We start from the raw sequence: 22,971 nt of genomic DNA, 5'->3' as shown, positions 1-22,971 counted from the left end.
TTCTGATAGTCAAATAATAAACTAATTTAAATTGTTTTAAAACATTACATTAATTATCAATGAAGCGTCTCTGTCCATAATGTTGGTCTCGGAATAGTTCACAAATATCTTCATACGTCGAGGCCTGGAATAAAGAAACAAAGACAAACATGAGCAATGTTCAAGAGCAATACAAATTATTTATATCCTCACATTAGTGTCTTTAAAGGGTATATAAAGCTATATCTTATGAAATATTTTCATAGAATAAAAGAAACTTACAGAGACAAAAATATTTCACTATAACCATATGATAACCGTTGATTTCATCTTACATGCAGGAATTCTGTACGTTGACAGAATATTTTTTTCCGGAACAAAGCTCCTTTGTTAAGAAGTGTTTAACCGACATCCAATGATTACGTGCATGCGACATTTGCTTTTAAGGATATTTTTGATTTTTTTTCATAGAAGTAATTTGGAATCATTCTTTTTTTTTTTAATTCAACAACTTGATATACTTTGACATTGAGTGGATACTTTTGAAGTTATTGTATTATCTTTATACATGTATTATAATAACAAGTATTTCCAATAAGACGGATAGTCTGGTCCAATGTTTATTCAAGCTACAATTTAACTAAAAACATATTTAGTATATTTTTATGAATGAAATATTGAAAAATATTGATGAAATAAAATGCGTATTATCATTTTCCGTATTTTCTTTTTTTTTCTAAATTCAACCAGTACACAAATTAAAAGAAAAGTCTTTCAGATTGAAAGGTCAAAACAGACAAAAAGGTAAATTAACCAGAAAATTCTTTTTTTCTTCTTCTTTAAATACAGGAATTATTTACATACTTGTGGTATGAAAATGATCATATTTCACTTGTCAAATTTTAAAATGTAAAAAGAATGAAAAAAAAACAACAGAATATTCACTTTCTTTTCTTTTATTAATGTGACCTCTGAAACACAACTCAAGCCAGCCATAAAGCCGGCTTTTACATTATTAGTGGTCCCATTTTTTAAGAACCGCTTGGAGCCTAATTTGCTAAAATACTCGTAATGCAAAAACATAAAAAGAACCTACATGAGTTGTCAAGAATCTCTTGAACGATAGTATTCAGAGTTGTAGTGGTTGCAGTTTGGAAGGCACATGTATTATCCGTTGCAACTGTTTGAAGCTCGCTTAACGGTGCTAGATTGTTGATCCCAACGGCAAATACCTGAAAGCAAAATTAACATTTAACCTACAACGTTAACTTATTAGCACACTTGCACAGTTTTGTTTTTTATTGTTTTTTTTTTTTTTGTTTTTTTTTTTTTTTTTTTTTTTTGTGAAAATTAACATTCACAATATTTCTATTTATGTGAATGTGTTGGTTCATAATCAACCAATCGTAAATAGACAAATAACAGAAACAATCACTCCTGTATACATGTTATGGTTCATTCGATAACTAAATAAGACTCATCATCATCGTTATTTTAATAACAATATGTTTTTATTTATTTATTTATTTATTTATTTATTTATTTATATCAATATCATCAACATCATCAACTTCATCATAATTAACGATATTATTTTTTATTATTTATTTATTTATCTATTTATTTATTTATTTGTTGTATTTTCACATTTATTTTTTATCTCATTGACAATAAGATGTTTATCAAACTTATTGGTCTTGATTTTTCTTCTTAAATATGTTCTTCCTCACTAAACCGAGGCTTAGTGACAACCATCTAAACTTGTATGACAATCATTGATTTCTTTGTAATATCTTTATTAATGATTTCATTATATTAATTGCACTAAAATGTATGTTACTTGAAAATTATTTTGTTTTATGATGATGTACTATGTACAATTAGAAAATAAAAGCTCTGTTCTGTTTGTTTTTCTTTTTTTTCTTTTTCTTTTCCAGCTTAAAGGATTATAAAAGTTGTGATACCTTCATATCCGAAACGGCATTTAACAAATTAGCAGAGGTGGTCAAAGCGCCACTATCCGATGCTGATCCGTCAGTGAGAAGTATGACAAAATTATTAACACCAGCTCTATTGGCTGAAGTGCCATAATATGATCTTGCTCTGTCTAATCCAAGGTCCGTTCTTCTGCTTCCACCATTGTAACTTAATTTTATAAAATATAGAAATATAAATATCTAACTTGTACAAAATTAGTATCAATCGTCGCACTTTAATACACTTAAGAGTACGCCTGAATGCAATCTGACTGAAGCTAAGATCTACTTATTTCTTACATGTAAATCTGATAACCACCGTATATGTTTCGTATTCATTATGATTCTGATTTTCCGAGAAGACTTTTTATAGCCATGCACTCAAACCATTTTTAAAAAAAGGCATTAGCAGAAGTATCATAACATCGTTTCCGTTGAAGTAAAACAAACTGTTGATTTTTGTTAGAAAAATTGTTTGAAGTAATTTGAAACGAGTAAACTCAATTTATATGGGCAAGGTTGTTTTGCCAGTTGACCTGCAAAAACAAAATTCTTACAGAGGATAATCCTTGTTTGTTCACTCGAAATCGTGAAATTTACATACTCATTATTGTTTTTCCAGCGGTTAAAATTAGAAAAAGCATTGCTTTCGAAATTGTGACAGCTCGCCGATTGATTGGCTGTTTGAAAAGTCACGAGAAGGCTACAACATATTGGTAACCGTCAGATCCTAATGTGTAGCGTTATATAGTACCTGATAATAATCAGATTGCACCTGACTGCTGATAACTATCTTATTATTGTATCACTCTGCAGATACATACTTTAAGTTATAAAGAATTTTGACTGGTTATATGCCCCTATATAAACTATATATCATACTGCAAACTACCATTATTAGAAAGAAAACTGACTTTATTTCATAAATCGACAGCAGCCGTGTATATAGATTTTATAAACGTCACGATTATTCAAACGTGCAGTATTAAAAGAAAGAACTTTACTTCAACACCACAGGTTGCCTTTTTATCAACAAAGATGGTTATAATTGCTATCTTTTTGAAATGACAGAAGTTTTCTATTTTAGCACAAATAGAAAGATTTCCAAGAAGATTTTTTAGACGCAAGTGAGTAATGCATACTTCATAAAAGAAAGTTTCGGGCAAAATTCAAACCAACATTGGTTAAAATGTTTTGTTACTCACGGTGTGGTTTATTATTTGCACACACACATACACAGCTTGTCATTAATAACTATCATAAAGGCTTAGTTATATGGAGGTGAAATAAATAAATTATGCACATCGTGCTGAAGTGTGTTAAACTTACTTGTTTACTACAATTTCAAATGTTACGTCAAGGTTATTTGTTTCAACATTCATATTGAATGAATCTCCATTGTCTACGCTGCCCGCAAAGTCGACAACACCAATTTGAACATCGGTAGGGGACACAACGAATGCATTGACAAGGGCACTAGCAAATCCGAGAATTTCAGCAAACGTTCCTGGAGAGCCTGATGCGTCAGTAACTATGGTGATATCAGATCTGATATCCTCGCAATCTGAAACAGAACGTAATAATAATTCAATATATAATGATATTCTTCATCAGTAGAGATTCATTATTCATTCAAGAGTATAACTGCGTAAAGGTGATCCATGCCTTATGAATTCACAAGATATAATCTGGTTTTCGTATTTTTTGGAGACATACTATATTTAAATATTGTACCGCTGGCCATGCAAAATGCCATAGATATTTTGATCTTCAATTTCTGTATAATGTATAGTGGTCAACATAGGTCAAATGGTATTCATTTTCAATTAATTTTGACAACATATTTTGCAATTTTATCAGAATTGTTATATAAACCTGTTTGTAACTAAAACATTAGAAGGGGATATTTTTTTAGAGGAACCTTACTCATATTATCGTTTTAAATAGTATCTAGATATTTTCATAATATAAATCGGTTTTTATAATTGAAATAATTAAGGCGTTATATGAATTTAAGATTAAACATTTTAACTTTAATTAACTAGTTCAAGTTTCATCACGGAGTGGTTTCTAAACACATACTCGTGACAAAAAAATGTAAAGATATTTCATTACATGCTGTTTGTGTATCAATGGAAAATTACAATAAATTAAGCTTTGATGCTTTCCCGGTTTATCAAAATATATTTCACTATAGCCGAAATACAATTGTATTTAAGCTGGACAAGGTTAGCTTTTAAAAAAGCTAGTAGCGACTCGCTTAGTAATTTCTTTCCAGGGGTGTGTTTAAATGTTAAAATGACAGTTCTGTTAGCTGAAGAGACTTCAGCGAACATCAAAATAAAAATGACATATAAAGTTATGGAAGCCATTTCTCTCAGTTTAACAAAGAGGAATATGAGTATATATGAAGATGTATGTAAACAGATAGAATGAAGTCCCTATGTCTGTGCACATTTACTATATGGCTTGTTGACCTTGACCAGAAAAAAATAGATAAGTAGAATTCATAAAGATGTCTCTTAAAACGAAGTTAAGTTGTAATATGTTATTTAGTATTGGAATGAGTGACAGACACAAGTCCTAAAGTAAACACAAATTGTCAATCAATTCAGCCAGAAAAGCCGGGATCCTATTAAAAAATAGGATCCCGGAAATTGACCAGTTCAAGAATATAGTTTTCAGAAAAGCGGGGATCGTATTAAAATATAAAGAGATCCCAGGAATTGGCCGGTTCAAAATATTGTTTTCAGAAAAGCTGGGATCTTATTAAAACATATAGGGATCCCGGGATTTGACCAATTCAAGAATATAGTCTTTGATTTTTCCAATTAATTAGGCATATAATTATAATTATTGTGATTTTGTTAATAAATAGCTCTTAATATATCTTTATCCTAAGTTAAATTAATTTAACGTTCATTACATACAATAAAAAAACTTAACGTTTAATGACCTTTCATTACGACAATAATCAACACAAATATGGTTTATTAGTGTTTTCCTCTATATCTTATACGATCGCGGATCCCGGGCGTCCCGGATTCCGGCCAATAAATACATACACTAAATACCGGAAAGAAATGACCGGAAAAACGAAAAAAATGCACAGAACCAGATGTCGTTTATGTTAATTAACCAAACGAAAACTTACTACAGAGAAAACAGGACTGGTGAAATCGCTAAATCAAAAGTCAGTGTAAATATGATTTATTGAAAAGAATCCATGAAAATAAACATTTTAATCATCATTATATCTTTGCGCTCAAAACAATACTTGCTGCTTTTTAAAAATGGCGTGAAAATTGAAGGTTTTTTGACGCTATGTAAGATCAAATTTGATTGGCTAAATAATTTTGAATCCTAGCCCTGATAGATAAATTTTGTAGAAAGCTGGAAGCCAAGCTTCGATTAAATTTTTGGATGGATTCGGAGTTTTAGGTTGTTTCTTAGTAAAATCCTAACGTAATACCGGCTCGCCGTGGCGAGCCGGCACAAAAGACAAATGTAATAAGCGAATTGAAATTTCGGCAAAAATGCACTCTTTTCTACGTGAATACACATATACAGTATACTGAAAGAATATAAACATTTGCATACTCTGGGCTGAAATGTCAGAAAAATCGAAAAAAAAATATTGAATTTATTTTGTAACACGAACGTTATGTAGTCACGACTTGACGATATAATGGAGAAGCGGCGCGTGATTACATGGCACAAATCAGTACAATGATTTAGAATATTAAGCCAATTAAAAAGCCTGAAATTAATAAAACACTATTTTTTGATATTTTTACAATAATTTTAACTTTTGAAAACAAAGTTTATTTAATGAAAATTTAAACTCAAGAAGTTCACTTAATGTTCTCTATATTTTCTGTTCAGAAATGGAAAAACATATTCTAATGTTATAATTTACATGGCACGGTACTGATGAAGTGAATGATAAAACTAAAATGAATCTTTTATTTCTCAAAATGTGAATAAAATTTCTTAATAGGATAAAATGAAACTATGAAACTCAATAGTTATGTTCAACCTTCACAGCAATCATCGTCAACTGAGGCTACACACTCGTTACAGGCGCAAATACCGGAAAGACATTCCTCGTCTGCTAAACATGACTGACCATTACTGACCTCTGCAAAACAGTGATGTATTAAAATGAGTAAATTAAAGGTTAAATGTTAAAGGCCCCTCCGTCCTTTAACACCTGCCCCCACCCCCCAAACTAAAAAGAATCTAAAAATGTATAAATTCAAAAAATAATTAGACCACTGAAATCCAAATATATGCGGTAAGAAATATTCCTTCTGTTAAAGGGACAAGATATTGGGTCGTTAAAATTAAAAAAATAGTGTTAACAAATACAAAAATCACTGTGCAATCCCCATTAAATGTTGTGCATAGAATTTTTGTAAGAAAACAATTTAGCAATTTTTATCCGTTGTTTGAAAATCGGTTTATCGTTTGTTTGAATGCATCCATTTTCTAAACAATATAACTAATAATATAACTATTGTCTTAACACAGGATCGTTTCATAATGATATATTCATAAATGTCTCACTTGGTTGGCAGATGCTACAATTATCTAAATAATAGTTGGTGTCACACTGACATGTATAGTTCAAACAAATTTGGTTTGTTCCAAGGCAATCGCTGTTGGTAGTACAATTATCACAAATCAAAGCATCTGAAAACGAAATCTTTCATCTGAACAGCAGTACAAAAAAGATATTCACAACGGTAATAAGATAAACTTTAAGTAATTCATCTACAAAACACATACGTAGTTACATAAATTTTCATTTCCTATCAAAAACAACAACAACAAATACATAAACGACCGCGACCCATATTCGCTCCTCTTACTTTAACATAGTTAGTTGGATTTTAATTCACACCATATGGCGACTGTTGGGGGCGACCTAGAGTGCCCCTACTTGCACCGGTTCAGACACGAGCGGACTACCGAGTAGAACCACCAACCTTCGGTAAGCTAGATCGGTAAGTTACAAATGAAAGACAACCAAATATCTTTAGTCTGAAAAGTAACCCACAATAGACAAGGTTATTCTGTTTAAAGCTTATTGGTATTTTCAGAGTTTCGTAAAAGTCAACTGATATTTCGTATGGGGATACAATTTTTTTAAAGATTCAAACATATAAATATCAAATCAGTTCCACATAAAAATTCATTTACAGGAGAGACAACTCCAAATGTAGAAAATTGACCTTCACTTTTTATTTAAGAAAACTATCTGCGCTAGTTCAAACTTATTTTCCTTCCTTTGTAAAAAATTACATACATTTCTCAAAGATACGTCTTTCATAAAATATTTAAGATTTTGATGAATAAATAATGCCATTTCATTATTTTTCTTGAATGACCTAACACCGTTTCAATTCAAGATTGCAATTTTACAAGTATCTATGAATGATTTTCAAGTTTACACCCGTTAAAGATACATCATGACTCAGAAGTCCATACTTTTGTACACGTATACCAATTGCCAACACAGCTCAAGACGCAAAAGATAGATTATGTATATAGAAACGGAGTATATTTTAGGAAATTGTAACAAGGTACCAAAATATAAACAGGTTTTGAGAAATAAAACAAAACGAAAGCATTCCTGAGGCATATTGGGGTTTTGACATCACGTAAACCATTGTGTTCGTATAATCTGGAGTCGTATAATTAAATATTTTGTTACTCGTGTTTTTAGTTAAGCAAATGTTCGGGCGGTTGTGCGTCCAAATACACATATTTGGATTTTCGTGTTCCGGTGCATATATGATCTGACATTCTAGTTTTCGGATAAATAAGTGCTCTGATAATCATACTCGATGCAGATAAAACTATCTTTATTATTTAATTTTTTTTATTAAGTACTTACAACACAAATTGTTCACTTGTACTCGAGGGCTTTCACATTCGCATCGGTTCGTAGGTCCACAAACGAGACCATCTCCACAAGAACTAGAATCACACGGGTCATCAATTTCGCTTCCAACTGAAACAAATTTTTATTTATTTTTTCCCGCAAAATCATTGTTTAACGTCGCATCAACACAGTAAAGATGATATGGCGACTTTCTAGCTTTATTTATGAAGGAAGATTTCAGGTGCCACTTTGAGCACACGAGTGGGCAACTAAGTAGAACCACCGACGTTCCGGACGCCTTCTGAATAGCTTCATAAAATGAAAAAATACATAGCCCCTGGTGGCATTGAAACCCGCAACAGCGAGGAACTAGTACTTTAAACGACTATAACAACTTGGTCACGTAATTCCATCGTCAAGCATATATACAAACACTTATTTATAACGTGTCTTTCTAAAATAACTCAAAGCAAAGGTATTTGGTGGGGAACACATATGCAAGTTTCATAAGGGACTTATTGAAAAGTTATTTTTATCAATATGAGCAAACTTCTGAAAAAAAAACATATCCAGATGAATATAACATTCCAATCTTTAATCTCTTGATATTATTCTTTATGGCCTCTGTTTAATGTCTTAACAAGTTTATCGAAATAAAATGGAAAGGAAATGTTAAACAGTTTACAAATATATCTATATTGATTTAAAAGTTTAAATGCAATCAACATTAACTTTAACCTCGGTGTTGTTACATTCTTCCGGTCATCCTGGATTAGTGATTCTAATAATGATGAAGCATGAAAACTGCATAAGCCCAACACATAAAGAATTTATACATGTATACAACGTGATACCTTTAATTTGTCTTTAATCCCTTGACCACAGACGCGCTATTTGCAAGTTACGGAAAGTGATTAAATATTTAACAACTTTAATGAACTTCAAATAAATTAGTTTAACCCTTTATTTATTGTATTTTTGTGACTGGTTAGACTTGCTTTCAATTTTGAATAGTCCTGTCTAAATTAAACGGGAGTTCAATGAAATATTTAAAAAACAAGAGCTACCGACAATATGGGACCTTGTCAAACTTTACGGATGTGCATACTTGCCTAACTTTATACTGGTGACAAATGATTGTCAGTTCCTGTTCAAATAGGGTTAATGTTAAATATAGTATAATTCATTACCACAAATGAGACCATTCCAGGAGTACCCAGTTAAACACGTGCATACACCAGCTAAACATTCTGCGTTATCGTCAATGCATGTGTCATGATTGACTGTACAGGATTCTGTGACACGTGTACCATCTGAAAAAAATATTAAGTTGTTAACTGGTGATATTACGGGACATATTGAGCAGTAAAAACATAATGATATTAATATTAGGGAAACACATAACGACATTGAAAGAAGGGACAATTACGGTCCTTATATCGCTCACATGTGTCTAAATTTAAATTAAAAGCAGATATGGTGAATTTGGGTTATCTACTGGTCGTACGTAGATACATCCACAACGGCCTATTAGATATAGCAACAACAGCTTAATTCTTCACAAGTTATTGATCGGACATGAAAGAGTAGACGTGTGTTTGGAAGAATATATATTTCAATGGGTGCATAAAAATGTCACTAGGTCAATATCTATAAAGAGAAGTGTTTACTAAATACATTAAAGAAAATTTCGTGACCCCAGGGAGGTGCCAGTTTTGAACCAAGTAACAGGAGAGTCTACTAGACCTTGCCAACTAATCTATAGCCCTTCAAAATTGGTAAATTCTTATTCTTTTATTACGGAATGAACTCTATTGTTCTCTCTTGTTAGGTTTACAGTAAGGTAGCCCTAAAGTGCGGACAGACGGACGCTGGATGACGCACGTTAAGTCATCACAATTACTCAACTTGAGAACGTTATGCTAACGGTGAGTTAAAAGGAAATGTCAAAAAAGTTAAATCTTAAATAAAGATGAATATTTAAAAGATGTTAATAGATGAAAATAATATCTGTCTTACAACAGACGTTGTCAATTTGGACACGTGGAGTTTCACATTCACATCTCTGACTAGTTGTTCCACATGTCAATCCCGTGCCACATGAATCACTATCACATGGATCGTCTAAGTTAGGACCAACTGAAACAATAAAACAAAACGAGTAAAACTACACCGTGTTTGTTGTTGTTGCTGTTTCTGTCGTTTTGTTTGAAGTTAAACAAATCGAGTCGTTTACACACTATAAAAAACATTGAATCAAGCCGCCATTTTGGTCATTCCCATATTATGACGTCATAGTGGAAACCAGCCTCTAAAGAGACTGAAAATGTACTAGAAATCTGTGTACCTGAAAAAGGCGAAAGCAGCTTTGGTCTTATAACGATATATCCGCACATAAATCGACATATCATGTGGGTATTTATTGGGGTTTGTTATCCTTTTTGCCATATTGCATTAACTGCATTTTTCTCTTTTGCTTTGTGAAAACAATAGGATATCTTGATACAAACAGAAGGTGCTTCGTAATACTGCTTATTGGTGCTTGCTTTCACTTTTGTAAATTATTGATAGCCAAGTATAACATTATATGGGCATATATGACTAGACTTCAGAACATTTATGTAAAAACTTATGGAGATTCTTACGAAAAATATCCGTAAAATATTTAAAGTTATAAATAAAGGACTGGAGACAACTCTTCAAATCAAACTTTCAAATGGAAAATTTATTACTTTCCCTTGACTAAAAAAACATTAGATGCGTTCCAATGCATCCTTTATGGTGTGAAATATTGTTTCTGTCCTTCTCTTAAAAAAGTAAATATTTAATCCTTTTTTTGTACTACTATGGTATAATTAGATGTTATAAACCGTGACGAGAAAATCAACTATTTTACTGCATATTTTAAAGATTGCATCATTAGTCACTAATGAAAGGCAAACATTTATTTTTTAACACATATATGTATTCATTCCTATGGTAAAATTACTGGTTAATAATGGTTAGAATCAAATATCTTACCACATATTCCAAGAGTAGCATTAAAGGTGAAAGGTGATGAGCAAGAACAGGTTCCAGAAGAGCACTCTGCGTTATCGTCAACACATGTTGTCAATGTTGTCAGACAATCATCTCCTATATCAGTACCGTCTAAAACAACATAAGTAAATTCTTAATATATATTGAGAAAAGTTGTATCTTTTTTGTGTTGTGCCATAAAGCTGCATTCATGAGAAAAAAGTATTAAGATTTTAAGAACAGTTATTAATCTATGTGTGCGATAAACGACTCATTTTGCAATATTAATCACCGTAAAATATTTAAAGTTATAGATAAAGGAATGGAGACAACTCTTCAAATCAAATTTCCAATTAGATAAATATTATTTTCCCTTGACTAAAACATTAGAGTCGTTCCATTGTGTCCCGTTCCTGTTGTTACTGTTGTTGTTGTTGTTGTTGTTGTTGTTGTTGTTGTGAATATAAGATTAATAATGCATTATGAGAGTATACTTAGACGTAATAAATCGCGACTAGAAAAAACAACTTAATCGCATATTTCAAAAATTGCATTTTAAGTCGCTTATGAAGAGCAAACACTTATTTTTAACACATATACATGTATTCCTAGGGTAACATTACTGGTTAATATTGATTAGAATCAAACATCTTACCGCATATTCCAAGGGTAGCATTAAATGTGAAAGGTGATGAACAAGAACAAGTTCCAGAAGAGCACTCAGCGTTATCGTCAACACATGTAGTCAATGTTGTCAGACAATCATCTCCTATATCAGTACCGTCTAAAACAACAACAGTGAATTCTTAATCGAAAGCCGAGATATGACAAAATGTGTAAAAGTCGGCGAAAAAACACAAAAACTAAACCAAACCAAGTATAAGCTTTAATTCAAACAACATATGTTCTGGATACTTACAGCAGCCATCTGTTATCTGCACCTCATCAGACGGGCATTCACACCTGTATGTGGTACCGCTGCACACGAGACCGCTACCACATGACGGAGTGGCAGGGTCACATGGATCACATAGACCAGGCCCGACTGTTTAAGAAAAAAAGATGAATCATTATTAACATGAATATGCCTTTTTTATTTAATGCAATGATTAGCGTACATCATAAATTCACCGTTTCATTCAGTTCAAAACATCAGTATCAGTCCCGATTGTGAAAAAATGTCTATTGTTTTGTTTATCATAATGACACAAGTTAAGCAAACATTACCACTCAGAGTGAAAACTAGTCTCGATTTAATATCTTTCCAAAAAGTTGTAACTGTAAAAAATGTGTTGTCGCCCGGAATTAAATGGGTGCGGTTGATATCGATACATTAACCAAGTTGTAATTGTAAAAAAATGATTTGTCGCCCGGAATTAAATGGGGAAGCCCATAATTGCCGCGTTCTGGAGAATCTCTCTTGTAGCACTGAAAATGATTCAATATACAAGGTGTCATTTATTTAAGTAAGTTATCCGTTTAAGTTATTTTGTAAGACACTGATAATGAAAATGTGTGTTTAGCAAAAGAACAAAGCACCTTTATTAGTATCTTACATCTTTCGACACAATGCATGTTCTTAATTGCATATTAATAGGCGTATTTGGCATTTTCTGTGCACAAAAATATCTGCCCTTTTTAAATATGAAAATACTGACCACACAAAGAACCATTCCAGATAAAGCCAGTCACGCACGTGCACACGGTTCCATTACATTCAGCATTATCGTCTGTACACGTGTCAGTTACAGTTGTACACGCTTCACCTACACGTGTTCCATCTAAAAGCAGAAGTCAATGTGTATATAAATCACTTGGATGTACAAGAAGGGAACGGTTTATTCTTTCTTCAATGTACATGTAATAATAATACTATTATTATTATAATAATAACATATACAAACAATAAAATAGATTATGATAATGTGATAATGAACAGTACAAATAGCATTCCCCCAATGATGAATAATATTGTTGTTATACATGTATTAATTAAATAGTGTTAATACATAAAATGATGATGATATGATGAAGAAGAAGATGATGATGATGATTTTATGATGATAAAATGATATGATGATAATGATGATGATGATGATAAAAGTAAAAATAATAATGATAAAAATAACAATGAATAAAATGATATTATGATCGTTACACATTAAGTCATTATCTTCAATAAGCATTAATTTTACAAGTCAACAAAAATTTAATTAAGTGTACAGACACTCTGGGTTACGCATACTCAAATACGTTTGTTTTAGAATACAAAAAAATAGAAAAATCAATACATGCAACAGTTAAATACGCGTGTCTTAACAAAGTGGTGATTGTACTAAGATAAGAAGTAGTGTTTGTATTAAGATAAGATAACCAATTACAGCAATCATCTCCGATCTGTACTTCATCGGTCGGACATTCACATTTGTATGTTTCGCTGCTGCACACAAGGTTGGAATCGCACAAAAGCGTCGCAGAATCACATAGATCGCATAGATGCTGGCCAACTTTGGAAAACAAAAGAGAACAATTTTATAATAAGTGTGTTTATGACCCTGTACTAATGTTTAAATTTTCTTTTTGTTTTATTGATATCTTTATTTCGTATGATTTTAGTCAAAGCGTGTTTTCTCTGGCAGATTGACGGAGACATCAGGAGCGTCTTCTGTCATGTGTTTTAAAGCCGGGTGGGCACTCGGAAAGATTTCCCGGTCTTTAAGCAATCTCTAACACGTTTTCATAAAATTAAGAGATGAAATTAATTCTCACAAAAAGTGTCACATGGAATTATAAAAACAGCGTAACCCCTTCTTCAACTAGCCACCTTCAACTCTTTTTTTTCTTTTCTGTAAACTATGATTTTGAACATGGTTCTCTAGACGTTAGTTTACCGTTGTTTTCTATTCTATAACAATAATTTTCTTTTACAGTTATTAAACGTTCTAAATAAACTGCGTACCACAAAATGTTCCATTAAATTTGTAGCCCTGTAGACAATCACAAACTGTACCATTGCATCCAGCATTGTCATCAATGCACGTGTCAGGTGTTGTTGTGCACGGCTCACCGACACGTGTTCCGTCTGAAATTACGAAATGATGAAACTGAATTAACATCCAATAATGTCAATTAAAATTATAGCATGGTATTTTTTTAACCGGATGATTTTTTCAAATGGACTTGTCTTTACATGAACTTGTCAAGCTTTCGTATTTAGAACTATCCATTATCAATACTGGTGACGCGAAGATGAAACTTTGAAGCTGGTCAACTAACAGATCGTCTGACCAGGCTAAACTGTAACAGGGTATGTGTTAATATTCAAAGATTTTGAACTGAAACGTTTTAATAACATTATCCTATTTAAACCGAAATAATCACATTTGAGCAATTTTATGAAATATTATTCCAACAGTTAATTCAATATATATAAAAGATATTGATTGATACATATTATATGTATATTTTCAGTAACAACAGATTACAAGTAAGGCCAAAATTAATAAGGTGTTAAATGTTGCTAAAATAAGTTAACTGCAATAAAAAACAAACCACTGCTATCAAATAAATTAAGTAATAGAAAGAGCATCGAAACACGACGCTATCTGATTTTTGTACGAGGGGGCGTAGCCCCCAAGTATTAATCAGATTGCCAATTCTTTTGTTGTTCTTTCTCTTTTGTATCAAAGTCAAAAATAAAAACACCTTTCCTGTTGTCACAATATGAAACCCCGGAGAAAAGTAACAAATGAACGAGCATCTAAATATGACTTTTCTGTCGCTTTCCCTTTCTCTGCCGTCACAATAAGTGAACCCCAGCAAAAATGAGCCAATCAATGGGCATACTCTGGAGTGCAGGTAACTATTACCTGCACTCCAGTTAACGCACCGTGCATTTTATGTATACGATTTAACTCGGACACATTTTTACTTTATAAGAAATTGGTTTCAAATATAAAGGCCAAAAAGGAGATGCCAGATTCATAGTTTGATATTGCAAAAGGTATGATATCAAAACGTTTCACTTTAGTTTGAAGAAGCATTTGAAAGTGTCTAGATGGGTGCCACATCTGTTGACCGATGAGCAAAAGAGGCTTAAGGTGGGCAAAAACTGCTTCAAATGTTTCCAAATTATGACAAAAAAAACAGTTTGCCAATGTCGTCACAGGTGATGAAACTTGGGTCAATTATTATGAGCCCATCAGAAGCAACAAAATCTGGGCCACTAAACATAACAAACGCCCAATAATTATCAAACGGTCTTTGAGTGCAAAGAAGGTTTTGTATGCAATTTTCTTCTCTGGTGAAGGAGTTGCAATAAAAGTGTCGGTGAAAAAGGCCAAAGTATCACTGAGAAGTACTACGAAGACGTAGTCCTTTTGAAACTGAAAAAGTATTATAAGAAACGACGCCCTGTCACTGGTTTTAAGCATATCCGTCTTCTACATGACAATGCCCCCGCTCATACCTCCGCAATAGTTTCGGCGTTTTTGAAAAAAGAAAAAGTAACTGTTTTGCCTCACCCCCGTATTCTCCAGACCTTGCCCCATGTGATTTATTTTTGTTTCCGAAATTGAAATCCTTCCTTGCCGGACGGAAATACAAGTCCCGTCAGGCACTTGGATCTGCGATTCATCAGTACCTTATTACTGTGCCCAAATCAGCGTACCGTGACGCCTTCAAGTAGGCTGAAACTTTGCATTTCTAGCCACGGGGAGTACTTCGAGGGCATGAAATGAACACTTTTGAGCTAACTTGAAATTTGAAGTCTCCAGATAGAAATAAGAATATATTTCGAACATCCCTCGTATGATACAATCTAGTTTGTATGATATACATGAATAACGTCATTTCATATCATGTTATATCATATAATATAATTATATCATAAAATTATATTATATCATATTACAATATATCGTATAGTATCGTATCATATATCATATCATATCATATCAAATATCATATCATATCATATCATATAATATTATAATTAAGAACACCAGGCGATGCAAAAACGGTCCTTTTAATTCAAATAAAATATTAAAAGAAAAAAACGAGACAGTACGAGTATATGTTAACATATTTTTAATACATACAGCAATTATCTCCGACTTGAACTTGGTTTGTCAAACATTCACATCTATATGTGTCCGAGCTGCAGGTGAGTTCTGAACTACATGTCGGGTTTGAGGGATCACATGGGTCACACAGATTCTGGCCATCTAGTGATTAGAGAAGAATCATTATCATTAATATTTTGTTTTAATTTAAAACTACACGTAACTTTTTAAATTTAAAATGACACATTTTTTGGTTGTAACAAATATTGTTAAAAACACATTCCTGTCTGTTTGTTCTTTTTGTGTTTCGTTTGGGTATTAAGTCGCACCAACAGTCAAAAGGCGACGTTCCAGCTTTACTGGCGGAAGAAGACCTCAGGTGCCTCTCTGTACTTATTTCAGGCACGAACGGACACCTGAGTAGAACCGTGACATTCCGTAATCTAGGTGGGTAGCTTTTTTATATAAAATAATCCAAAGTTCCTGTCGGGATCCGAACTAACAGCGTTAAGGGGCAAGAGGTTTGAAGTCAACGACCCTAACCACTCGGCCACGGACGCCCCATCCCACCTGTTAATCAAGAGTAGCCTCGCATGCTAACATGAGCTTATCCAACTACACATATTAAGTGGATTAAGAACATTTTTATCTAAAATTGTAAAAATTCAAAATAAGCAAATAATCTAGATTATAAAACACAAGTGATACTACTTTAACGGGCTGGGTACCATTTTATCAAACGAATTGCTACTCTTTTCAGGAAAAATATATAACTGTTTTACTTATTCAAAATTAGTAAAATTATTAAACAATTGAGTACAATGTTAGCAGGTAAGAAATGAAACTTACTACACTGGGTACCATTCCATGAGTACCCGTCCTCACAGTCACATACAGTTCCGTTACAGATAGCGTTATCATCTATACACGTGTCAACAACAAGTGTGCATGGCTCAGTTACTAAGGTGCCATCTGTAACAAAAATAAAACCTTTGTAGGTATTGACATAGATTATGTAGATCATCTTTCCTATTCCGGCGCCGAATTACCTAAATTGTGTTGGTGCGCCAACAAGAAAAAGGAACTAAAAATGTAGTGTTACACAAATATTCAGTGTTCTTTCTATTTTTCCATAACATCAAGTTCTTATATTAAGTCTATTTTCCTATAATAATATTATTAAAGGTATAACTTTATTTTATTAAAAGTTCAGGTCAAACCCTTGTTAAAAACAACAATTTAAAGGGCACTAAGTAGAACTAAATTGCAAAAAAAATATCGGGTTTTACCTTATTCAAGCAGGATAGGATCCATGCTGTTCGTTCATATGATATAAAGTTAGGGGAAACATAGCGAACACTTTCATATCAAGACTGCGACAATTAATGGGCCCGGCCACTAGGTAAACTCCATTCTGTTGTTTTTAACACCAAATACTTGATATGCAAACAGGCTGATTAATTTCAAATTTATTCAAGGATATCTCAACAAAAGTGGATTTTTTTTATTAATAAACGATGTCAAAGACATAACGTCTGAATTGTAGGATGCATGTCTGGAGATACATAAAATCTGATGAATTGATCAATGAAAATATATGTGCTTACATATATCATTTATAATTCAATGATTCGCACATGCATTTAATTTAAAGGAAAGTAAAGCAAATACTTGTCGTATTGTCTGCAAATTTATTGAATTGTTTGTTGATTCTTTAAAGAAGTGAACTGATAATAATACAGTATTTGACTACTTGATTATTTTGTCAAAATTTTAGCTGCTCAGATGATTTGTAAGAAAGGGTAACGTAATAAATATTTACAGCACTCGTCACCAATCTGTACTTGGCCAGATGGGCATTCACATCTGTAGGTTGTGGCGCTGCATTCTAGATCTGGTGAACACGTGGAACTGCTTGGGTCACATGGGTCACACAGGCTGTTCCCATCTGTTTAATTATTTACAAATTAGTAAGTTAAAATAGCATCACACAAAGGTTTTCATGAAAGGGATTATTTTTTAAGCTTTATTGATTTTTTTAAAGTTATATATATGAAAATTATTTTGTGTACGTCAAAATCATTTTTAAAACGTTGAAGCGGTATAAGACAATACAAAGGTCATCAGGTATAGTCCGTGACGTTCCATTTTCTGTCGGACCAAATAAGAGTCTTATACCACTTATTCAAGAAAAAACAAAATAAAATGTACAATTTTCATTACTTACTGCATCTGGACCCGTTCCAGTTATAGCCAGCAATACAATTACAAATAGTGCCGTTACATTCCGCATAATCGTCAATACATGTATTCAGGCTTGTAGTACATGCATCACCGACGTGGGTACCATCTTATTTCAAAATGTATGAAACAAAACGATTAGTAATCAGAGAAGAATGTTGTTTTTGTGACGTTAGATCGGTCAAAATATGATATATAAGAAGAAAAAGTAACAAACATAATGCATATATTTAATAACAGAAAATAATATTTTAAGTACGATGAAGAGAAATATAAATATTACAAAGTGCCGGAATTATATCAAACAAGAAGCAGTCGCACACAGTCAAATCCACCGCCGTCATCACTCTTGTCAATTTACACCTCCAAAATGACATCGATCAATCAAATACGTTTTAAACAGATATCCAAAACAATTTTCGGATTAGGTTCCAGACAAAAATAAAAGCATGGAAAATAACAAAAGGCAATAAATCATAAATTATGTAAGGTAAAGTTATATTTCCTAAGTAATATTTCATCCTCAAAGACATCCATCACTCTTGGAGTTTAAAGTCTATATCACAAGCATTTTTTCAAGTTCTGCTCCAGACAAAATATTATATATGGAAAAAAAAACTAATTAAGAAAAAAAAACCAACGAAGGACATTAATTAAAGACTTACAGCAGCTGTCCGATATCTGAACTTCATCTGGCGGACATTCACATCTGTAGGTACTTGAGCTGCAAACATATGGAGACTGGCAGGTGGTATCACACGGGTCACAGAGGTCAGCTCCAACTATAATATTAAGAAGAAGTAACAATTTAACTTTTGAGAATTAATTTTATAGTATTCTCAGAAAAGATAATCCGGACTTACATGTAAGAATCATTTCAGATAATCTTATACAGCGCCTGCAAATCAATTTGAAATGAGAAAAAAACCCAATGAAGATTTTGTACAAAAGCCAAATTATCATATTTTAACTAACAAACACAAATAATAATGAAGAAAGCATGTAAATCACGTGAATACTTGTTGAATACAGGAATGGTAACTTATTTTCAAGCTATTTTATATATTGAACTAGGATATTTAACTAAGAGCAACATGCCTTCCACATATGAGCAAACAAAGCTTTAAACATCTCGCTTTAGAAAACTGTATTAAAAGTTAGAAAATAATGATATTGACAGTTCATGTAAATTCTTAACATTCTGTGTAATACATAACTGAACTTTGTATCCCTATTTTTCTACCTCGAAACTATTTTTTGCACATTTGCACTCATGTACACGGTAATTTACTTGATTGCATGATGTGCCTAATACCAGCTTAATTGTATTTATTTGTTTCATAGCCAACATATTTACTATTAAAAATGAATCTAAATATCTGCAGTTTTTAAAAAGAGATTATTTTAACTTGTTGTTTCATCTATGATATTTAAATACGGATGAAGAAGGTATATTTCAATTTTCTAAATCAGAAAAAAAAACATTACCACAGATAGATCCATTATGCGCGAAGCCTGATAGACAGTCACAAACGGTTCCGTTACAACCAGCATTATTGTCCGTACATGTTGACAATGACGATGTGCACGGCTCTCCGATCAATGTCCCATCTTAAAAAGCAAAACTGTTATTACCAAACTTCTATCTAACAATAAGGGGAAAAACAATTTATCCTGCTTTGAATTTGAAACAATCCATTTAAAGTTTCATAAATTTCAATATCGAATTAAATATTTAAAGCTTCAAACATTATAAAGCCTGGTCATAGTCAATGGATGTAGAGGATGGCCTGGCTTTATACCGAAGAGAGAAGCTTATCACTTTTTCTTAAATCAAATTAAAAGATGACAGACTTAGCTTATTAGTTAATAAAACCAAATTATGTAACAATTAATTTTCTCTCTCTTTCTTTTTCAAATAAAAACATGTATTTACACTATTTACATAATGTATATAAAACACATACAAAATAACATTATAGATGTTTCATATACTATATCAACTGCACCTGGTCCATTAGTGTACGTTTTCATGAATGTATTAAATAATACAGAGTATAAATCTAAAATTGTGTGTACAACACGATACAGACAGTTTCATAACTTTGATAAGAGCATAACAACATTCAATAAGAAACGTTTAATGTGAACTACACTGGCACAAATTATGGAAATTTAAATTGCAATATTCTTAAAGATTGATATTCATCATTTTATTGTAGACTTTATAAAAAGAAAAGTTATTCAAAATATCGTAAAATGACTCTGACAGCATTGGTCTCCTATTTGGACTCTATCATCTGGACATGAACATCTATATGTTGCTGTACTACAAACCAATCCATCATCACAATCAATTGTCGAGGCGTCACAAGGGGCACATATTGATGTTCCAACTGTAAATGAAGAATTTGTTGTAAAACAAGTTCTAGGCCGCATTGAGTCCTTTTTTATTATAATTATATATTTCAAAATCTTCAATAGCAGTTACAGAAATGCGTCTTGAAGAGCGCATAGAAAAAGGATAAACTTTTTCCATCTGTCACGAATTTTGATATGACGCGACGAAAACAACACAAACACTCTGAGGCACAACTATGAGTTCTTTCCATATAAACCACTTTGTATTTCCAAAAACTACTATGCAGCGTGCCTGTATGTTTTAAATTTAACAACTGGAACTTAAAGTCTTTATATATTTAAAAACGTAAAGAAATAAACAATCCATATGGGCTTTCAGAAAAACCGATATTTATATGATGTGCGTAGTTAATAACTGCTTACACAATCAATATACGAAACAAAACATATAGGCAATTCCAGACAACCAACTTTCACAGTAATTGACCTTATACAAAAAGAAGTTGAGCCTTTATTATACAGGCAAATATTATCGATAAACACTTCATATAAACCTTTCACTAAATCATTGTTAAAACCTTATTTTATTGACTTACCACACAGAGTGCCATTCCAGTGGTAACCTGCAACACAATTGCAGATTGTACCATTACATTCAGCGTTGTCGTCAACACATGTATCAACGGTGGTACTACATGTCTCTGTTACATATCTTCCAACTAAAAAAAAGAACATTGTTGAAACATTTCATCAAAGAATACTTTAAATCAACAGACTTATATTAATTAAAACGTTCATTTTTTTTTAATCTATTTATTGAATGTGAGCACCCACAGTGGGTTGAGTAGAACTAGCCCAGCTTGCAAAGTTTTGCAATCTGGTTAGTGATGTAGTTTACCCTTAAGTATTGTGATGTTAAAATCCCTTAAGAATACAACCGTCAGTCCTAGCTTCAAATCAAGACAAATCCAGTCAACAAATGTAGTGGTGAAAGGATTTTGATTGTTAGTCATTGAGAAGTCTTTTTATTTACGTATATTTTTAAAATGGACAGAAGTCATTTCAACACTGTGTAGCCATAATATATCTGAGATGTCTACAAACATATGATATGCTTGTTTTTGAGGTTCTATCCTAGAGAATTTAATACTGATCATTCAAAACAGTTGCATGGATATCATAAACACTTTTTGTTGGGTTTTATGTCGCACACACAGTATAGGTCACTGGTGGAGGAAGACATCAGGTGCCCCTCCGTGTATTATTTCTGGCACGAATGCGCACGTAAGTAGATACGACCCTCAAATAGAAGATCCAAAGTCCCCGGAAGGATTAAAATCTACTGCATTGAAGTCAACGACTTTAATCACTTGGTCATGGACGCCGCCCTCAATAAACATGGGTTCGGAATTGTTATATTCAAAATTTCATTTCTGTTTTAAAGTCATAATCTACATCTTCGGTGTTGAAAGTTGACAAATATGATCTCATAAGTTTTCTATATATTGGTAATGGTAGGATACTATCTACTGATTATCTTACCACATTCACTTCCGACTTGGACTTTGTCAGACGGACATTCGCATCGATATCTGTCAGTGTTACATTCGTATGGCGAGGAACACGCTAGCGTTGATTCATCACAAGGGTCGCATTCCCCCTGTCCAACTATATTAATACAAGTTTAGATAGTTTATCGTTCTATAATGTATGTTATTATACATCTATTGTAAAGTCTTAAAATAAACATAGCATTTTCAGTCAGTCTTAAAAGATTTATTCAGAATATAAGAATTAAAAAGTGTTTGCTACAATCACAATAAAAATCTTATTTTTGAATTTCATTTAATACAGTTGAATTGTGGTATCTCGAATTTTAAGGATCGGGCGTTTTACTTGGAGATAAACAAAATTCGAGTATATATAGAAGGTAAAAAATGCTTTCCTTTTCTCTGTGTTCAATTAGTTTTGATGCAGTCATTAATGATATTCAAATATCTACCGTTAGAATGTAAGCAGCAATTTTAAGTTGTCTTTATCAGAAGTTAAAAGCAAACACAGCTTGCAAATCCACGCAGACTCATTACTGTTTCTTTTATATATAAATTGATATTCAAATCTCTTTATGAAACAAAGCAGTTAGACAGTTTCGAATTTTATCCGAGAAAAAAATCCCTTAGAAGATTTAAGTAGAGAAGGGTCTGTATATTATAAGCTTTACCACATCGTGTGCCATTCCAAGCATATCCAGCCATACAATCACACACGCTTCCATTACACTTGGCATAGTCATCAATGCAGGTATTTACAGTATTCGTGCAAACCTCCGTCACACGTGTGCCGTCTATATATAAATATGATATAATATAAACACATAATATAAACAGTTAATATTGTTACCCATGTCCACTTATCACTTTAAGTTTGTATTTTAGTAATCAAC

The 22,971-nt window shown here is 32.4% G+C and overlaps 1 protein-coding gene and 1 long non-coding RNA gene across 2 annotated transcripts; both read right to left on the bottom strand.

The window, feature by feature from the left end:
• Positions 1 to 38: 38 nt before the first annotated feature.
• LOC132720448 (fibropellin-1-like) lies at positions 39 to 20,201 on the bottom strand. The gene is made up of 21 exons (XM_060704595.1): positions 20,135 to 20,201; positions 19,656 to 19,778; positions 18,833 to 18,949; positions 18,154 to 18,276; positions 17,749 to 17,874; positions 16,776 to 16,898; positions 15,963 to 16,088; positions 13,823 to 13,945; positions 13,245 to 13,370; positions 12,522 to 12,644; positions 11,783 to 11,908; positions 11,519 to 11,647; positions 9,865 to 9,984; positions 9,036 to 9,158; positions 7,858 to 7,974; positions 6,525 to 6,650; positions 5,995 to 6,096; positions 3,285 to 3,519; positions 1,944 to 2,124; positions 1,076 to 1,211; positions 39 to 124 (listed from the first exon to the last, which is right to left on the bottom strand). The coding sequence occupies exons 1-21, from the start codon at positions 20,199 to 20,201 to the stop codon at positions 111 to 113; spliced, it is 2,586 nt and encodes an 861-aa protein (XP_060560578.1). The 3' UTR covers positions 39 to 110.
• A 242-nt stretch (positions 20,202 to 20,443) lies between these two features.
• Positions 20,444 to 22,191, bottom strand: LOC132720441 (uncharacterized). Its single transcript, XR_009624347.1, has 3 exons — positions 22,071 to 22,191; positions 21,125 to 21,247; positions 20,444 to 20,563 (listed from the first exon to the last, which is right to left on the bottom strand). It is a non-coding gene; the product is annotated as an uncharacterized LOC132720441 (long non-coding RNA).
• Positions 22,192 to 22,971: the final 780 nt, after the last annotated feature.

This window comes from Ruditapes philippinarum, unplaced genomic scaffold, assembly GCF_026571515.1.
Source record: "Ruditapes philippinarum isolate M1 unplaced genomic scaffold, ASM2657151v2 ctg409_1_1_1_1, whole genome shotgun sequence".
NCBI lineage: Eukaryota > Metazoa > Mollusca > Bivalvia > Venerida > Veneridae > Ruditapes > Ruditapes philippinarum.
Note: the sequence above shows the minus strand (reverse complement) of the source record. Positions and strands in the feature narration are given on the sequence as shown.

Coding starts and splice junctions, on each gene's coding strand:
- LOC132720448 (XM_060704595.1), bottom strand. CDS start 20,201: ATGAAAACGTACACTAATGGACCAGGTGCAGTTGATATAGTATATGAA. Junction 11,648..11,782: donor GCAGATAACAGATGGCTGCT/GTAAGTATCCAG, acceptor TTGTTGTTTTAG/ACGGTACTGATATAGGAGAT. Junction 6,651..7,857: donor ACAAGTGAACAATTTGTGTT/GTAAGTACTTAA, acceptor TTTCGTTTTCAG/ATGCTTTGATTTGTGATAAT.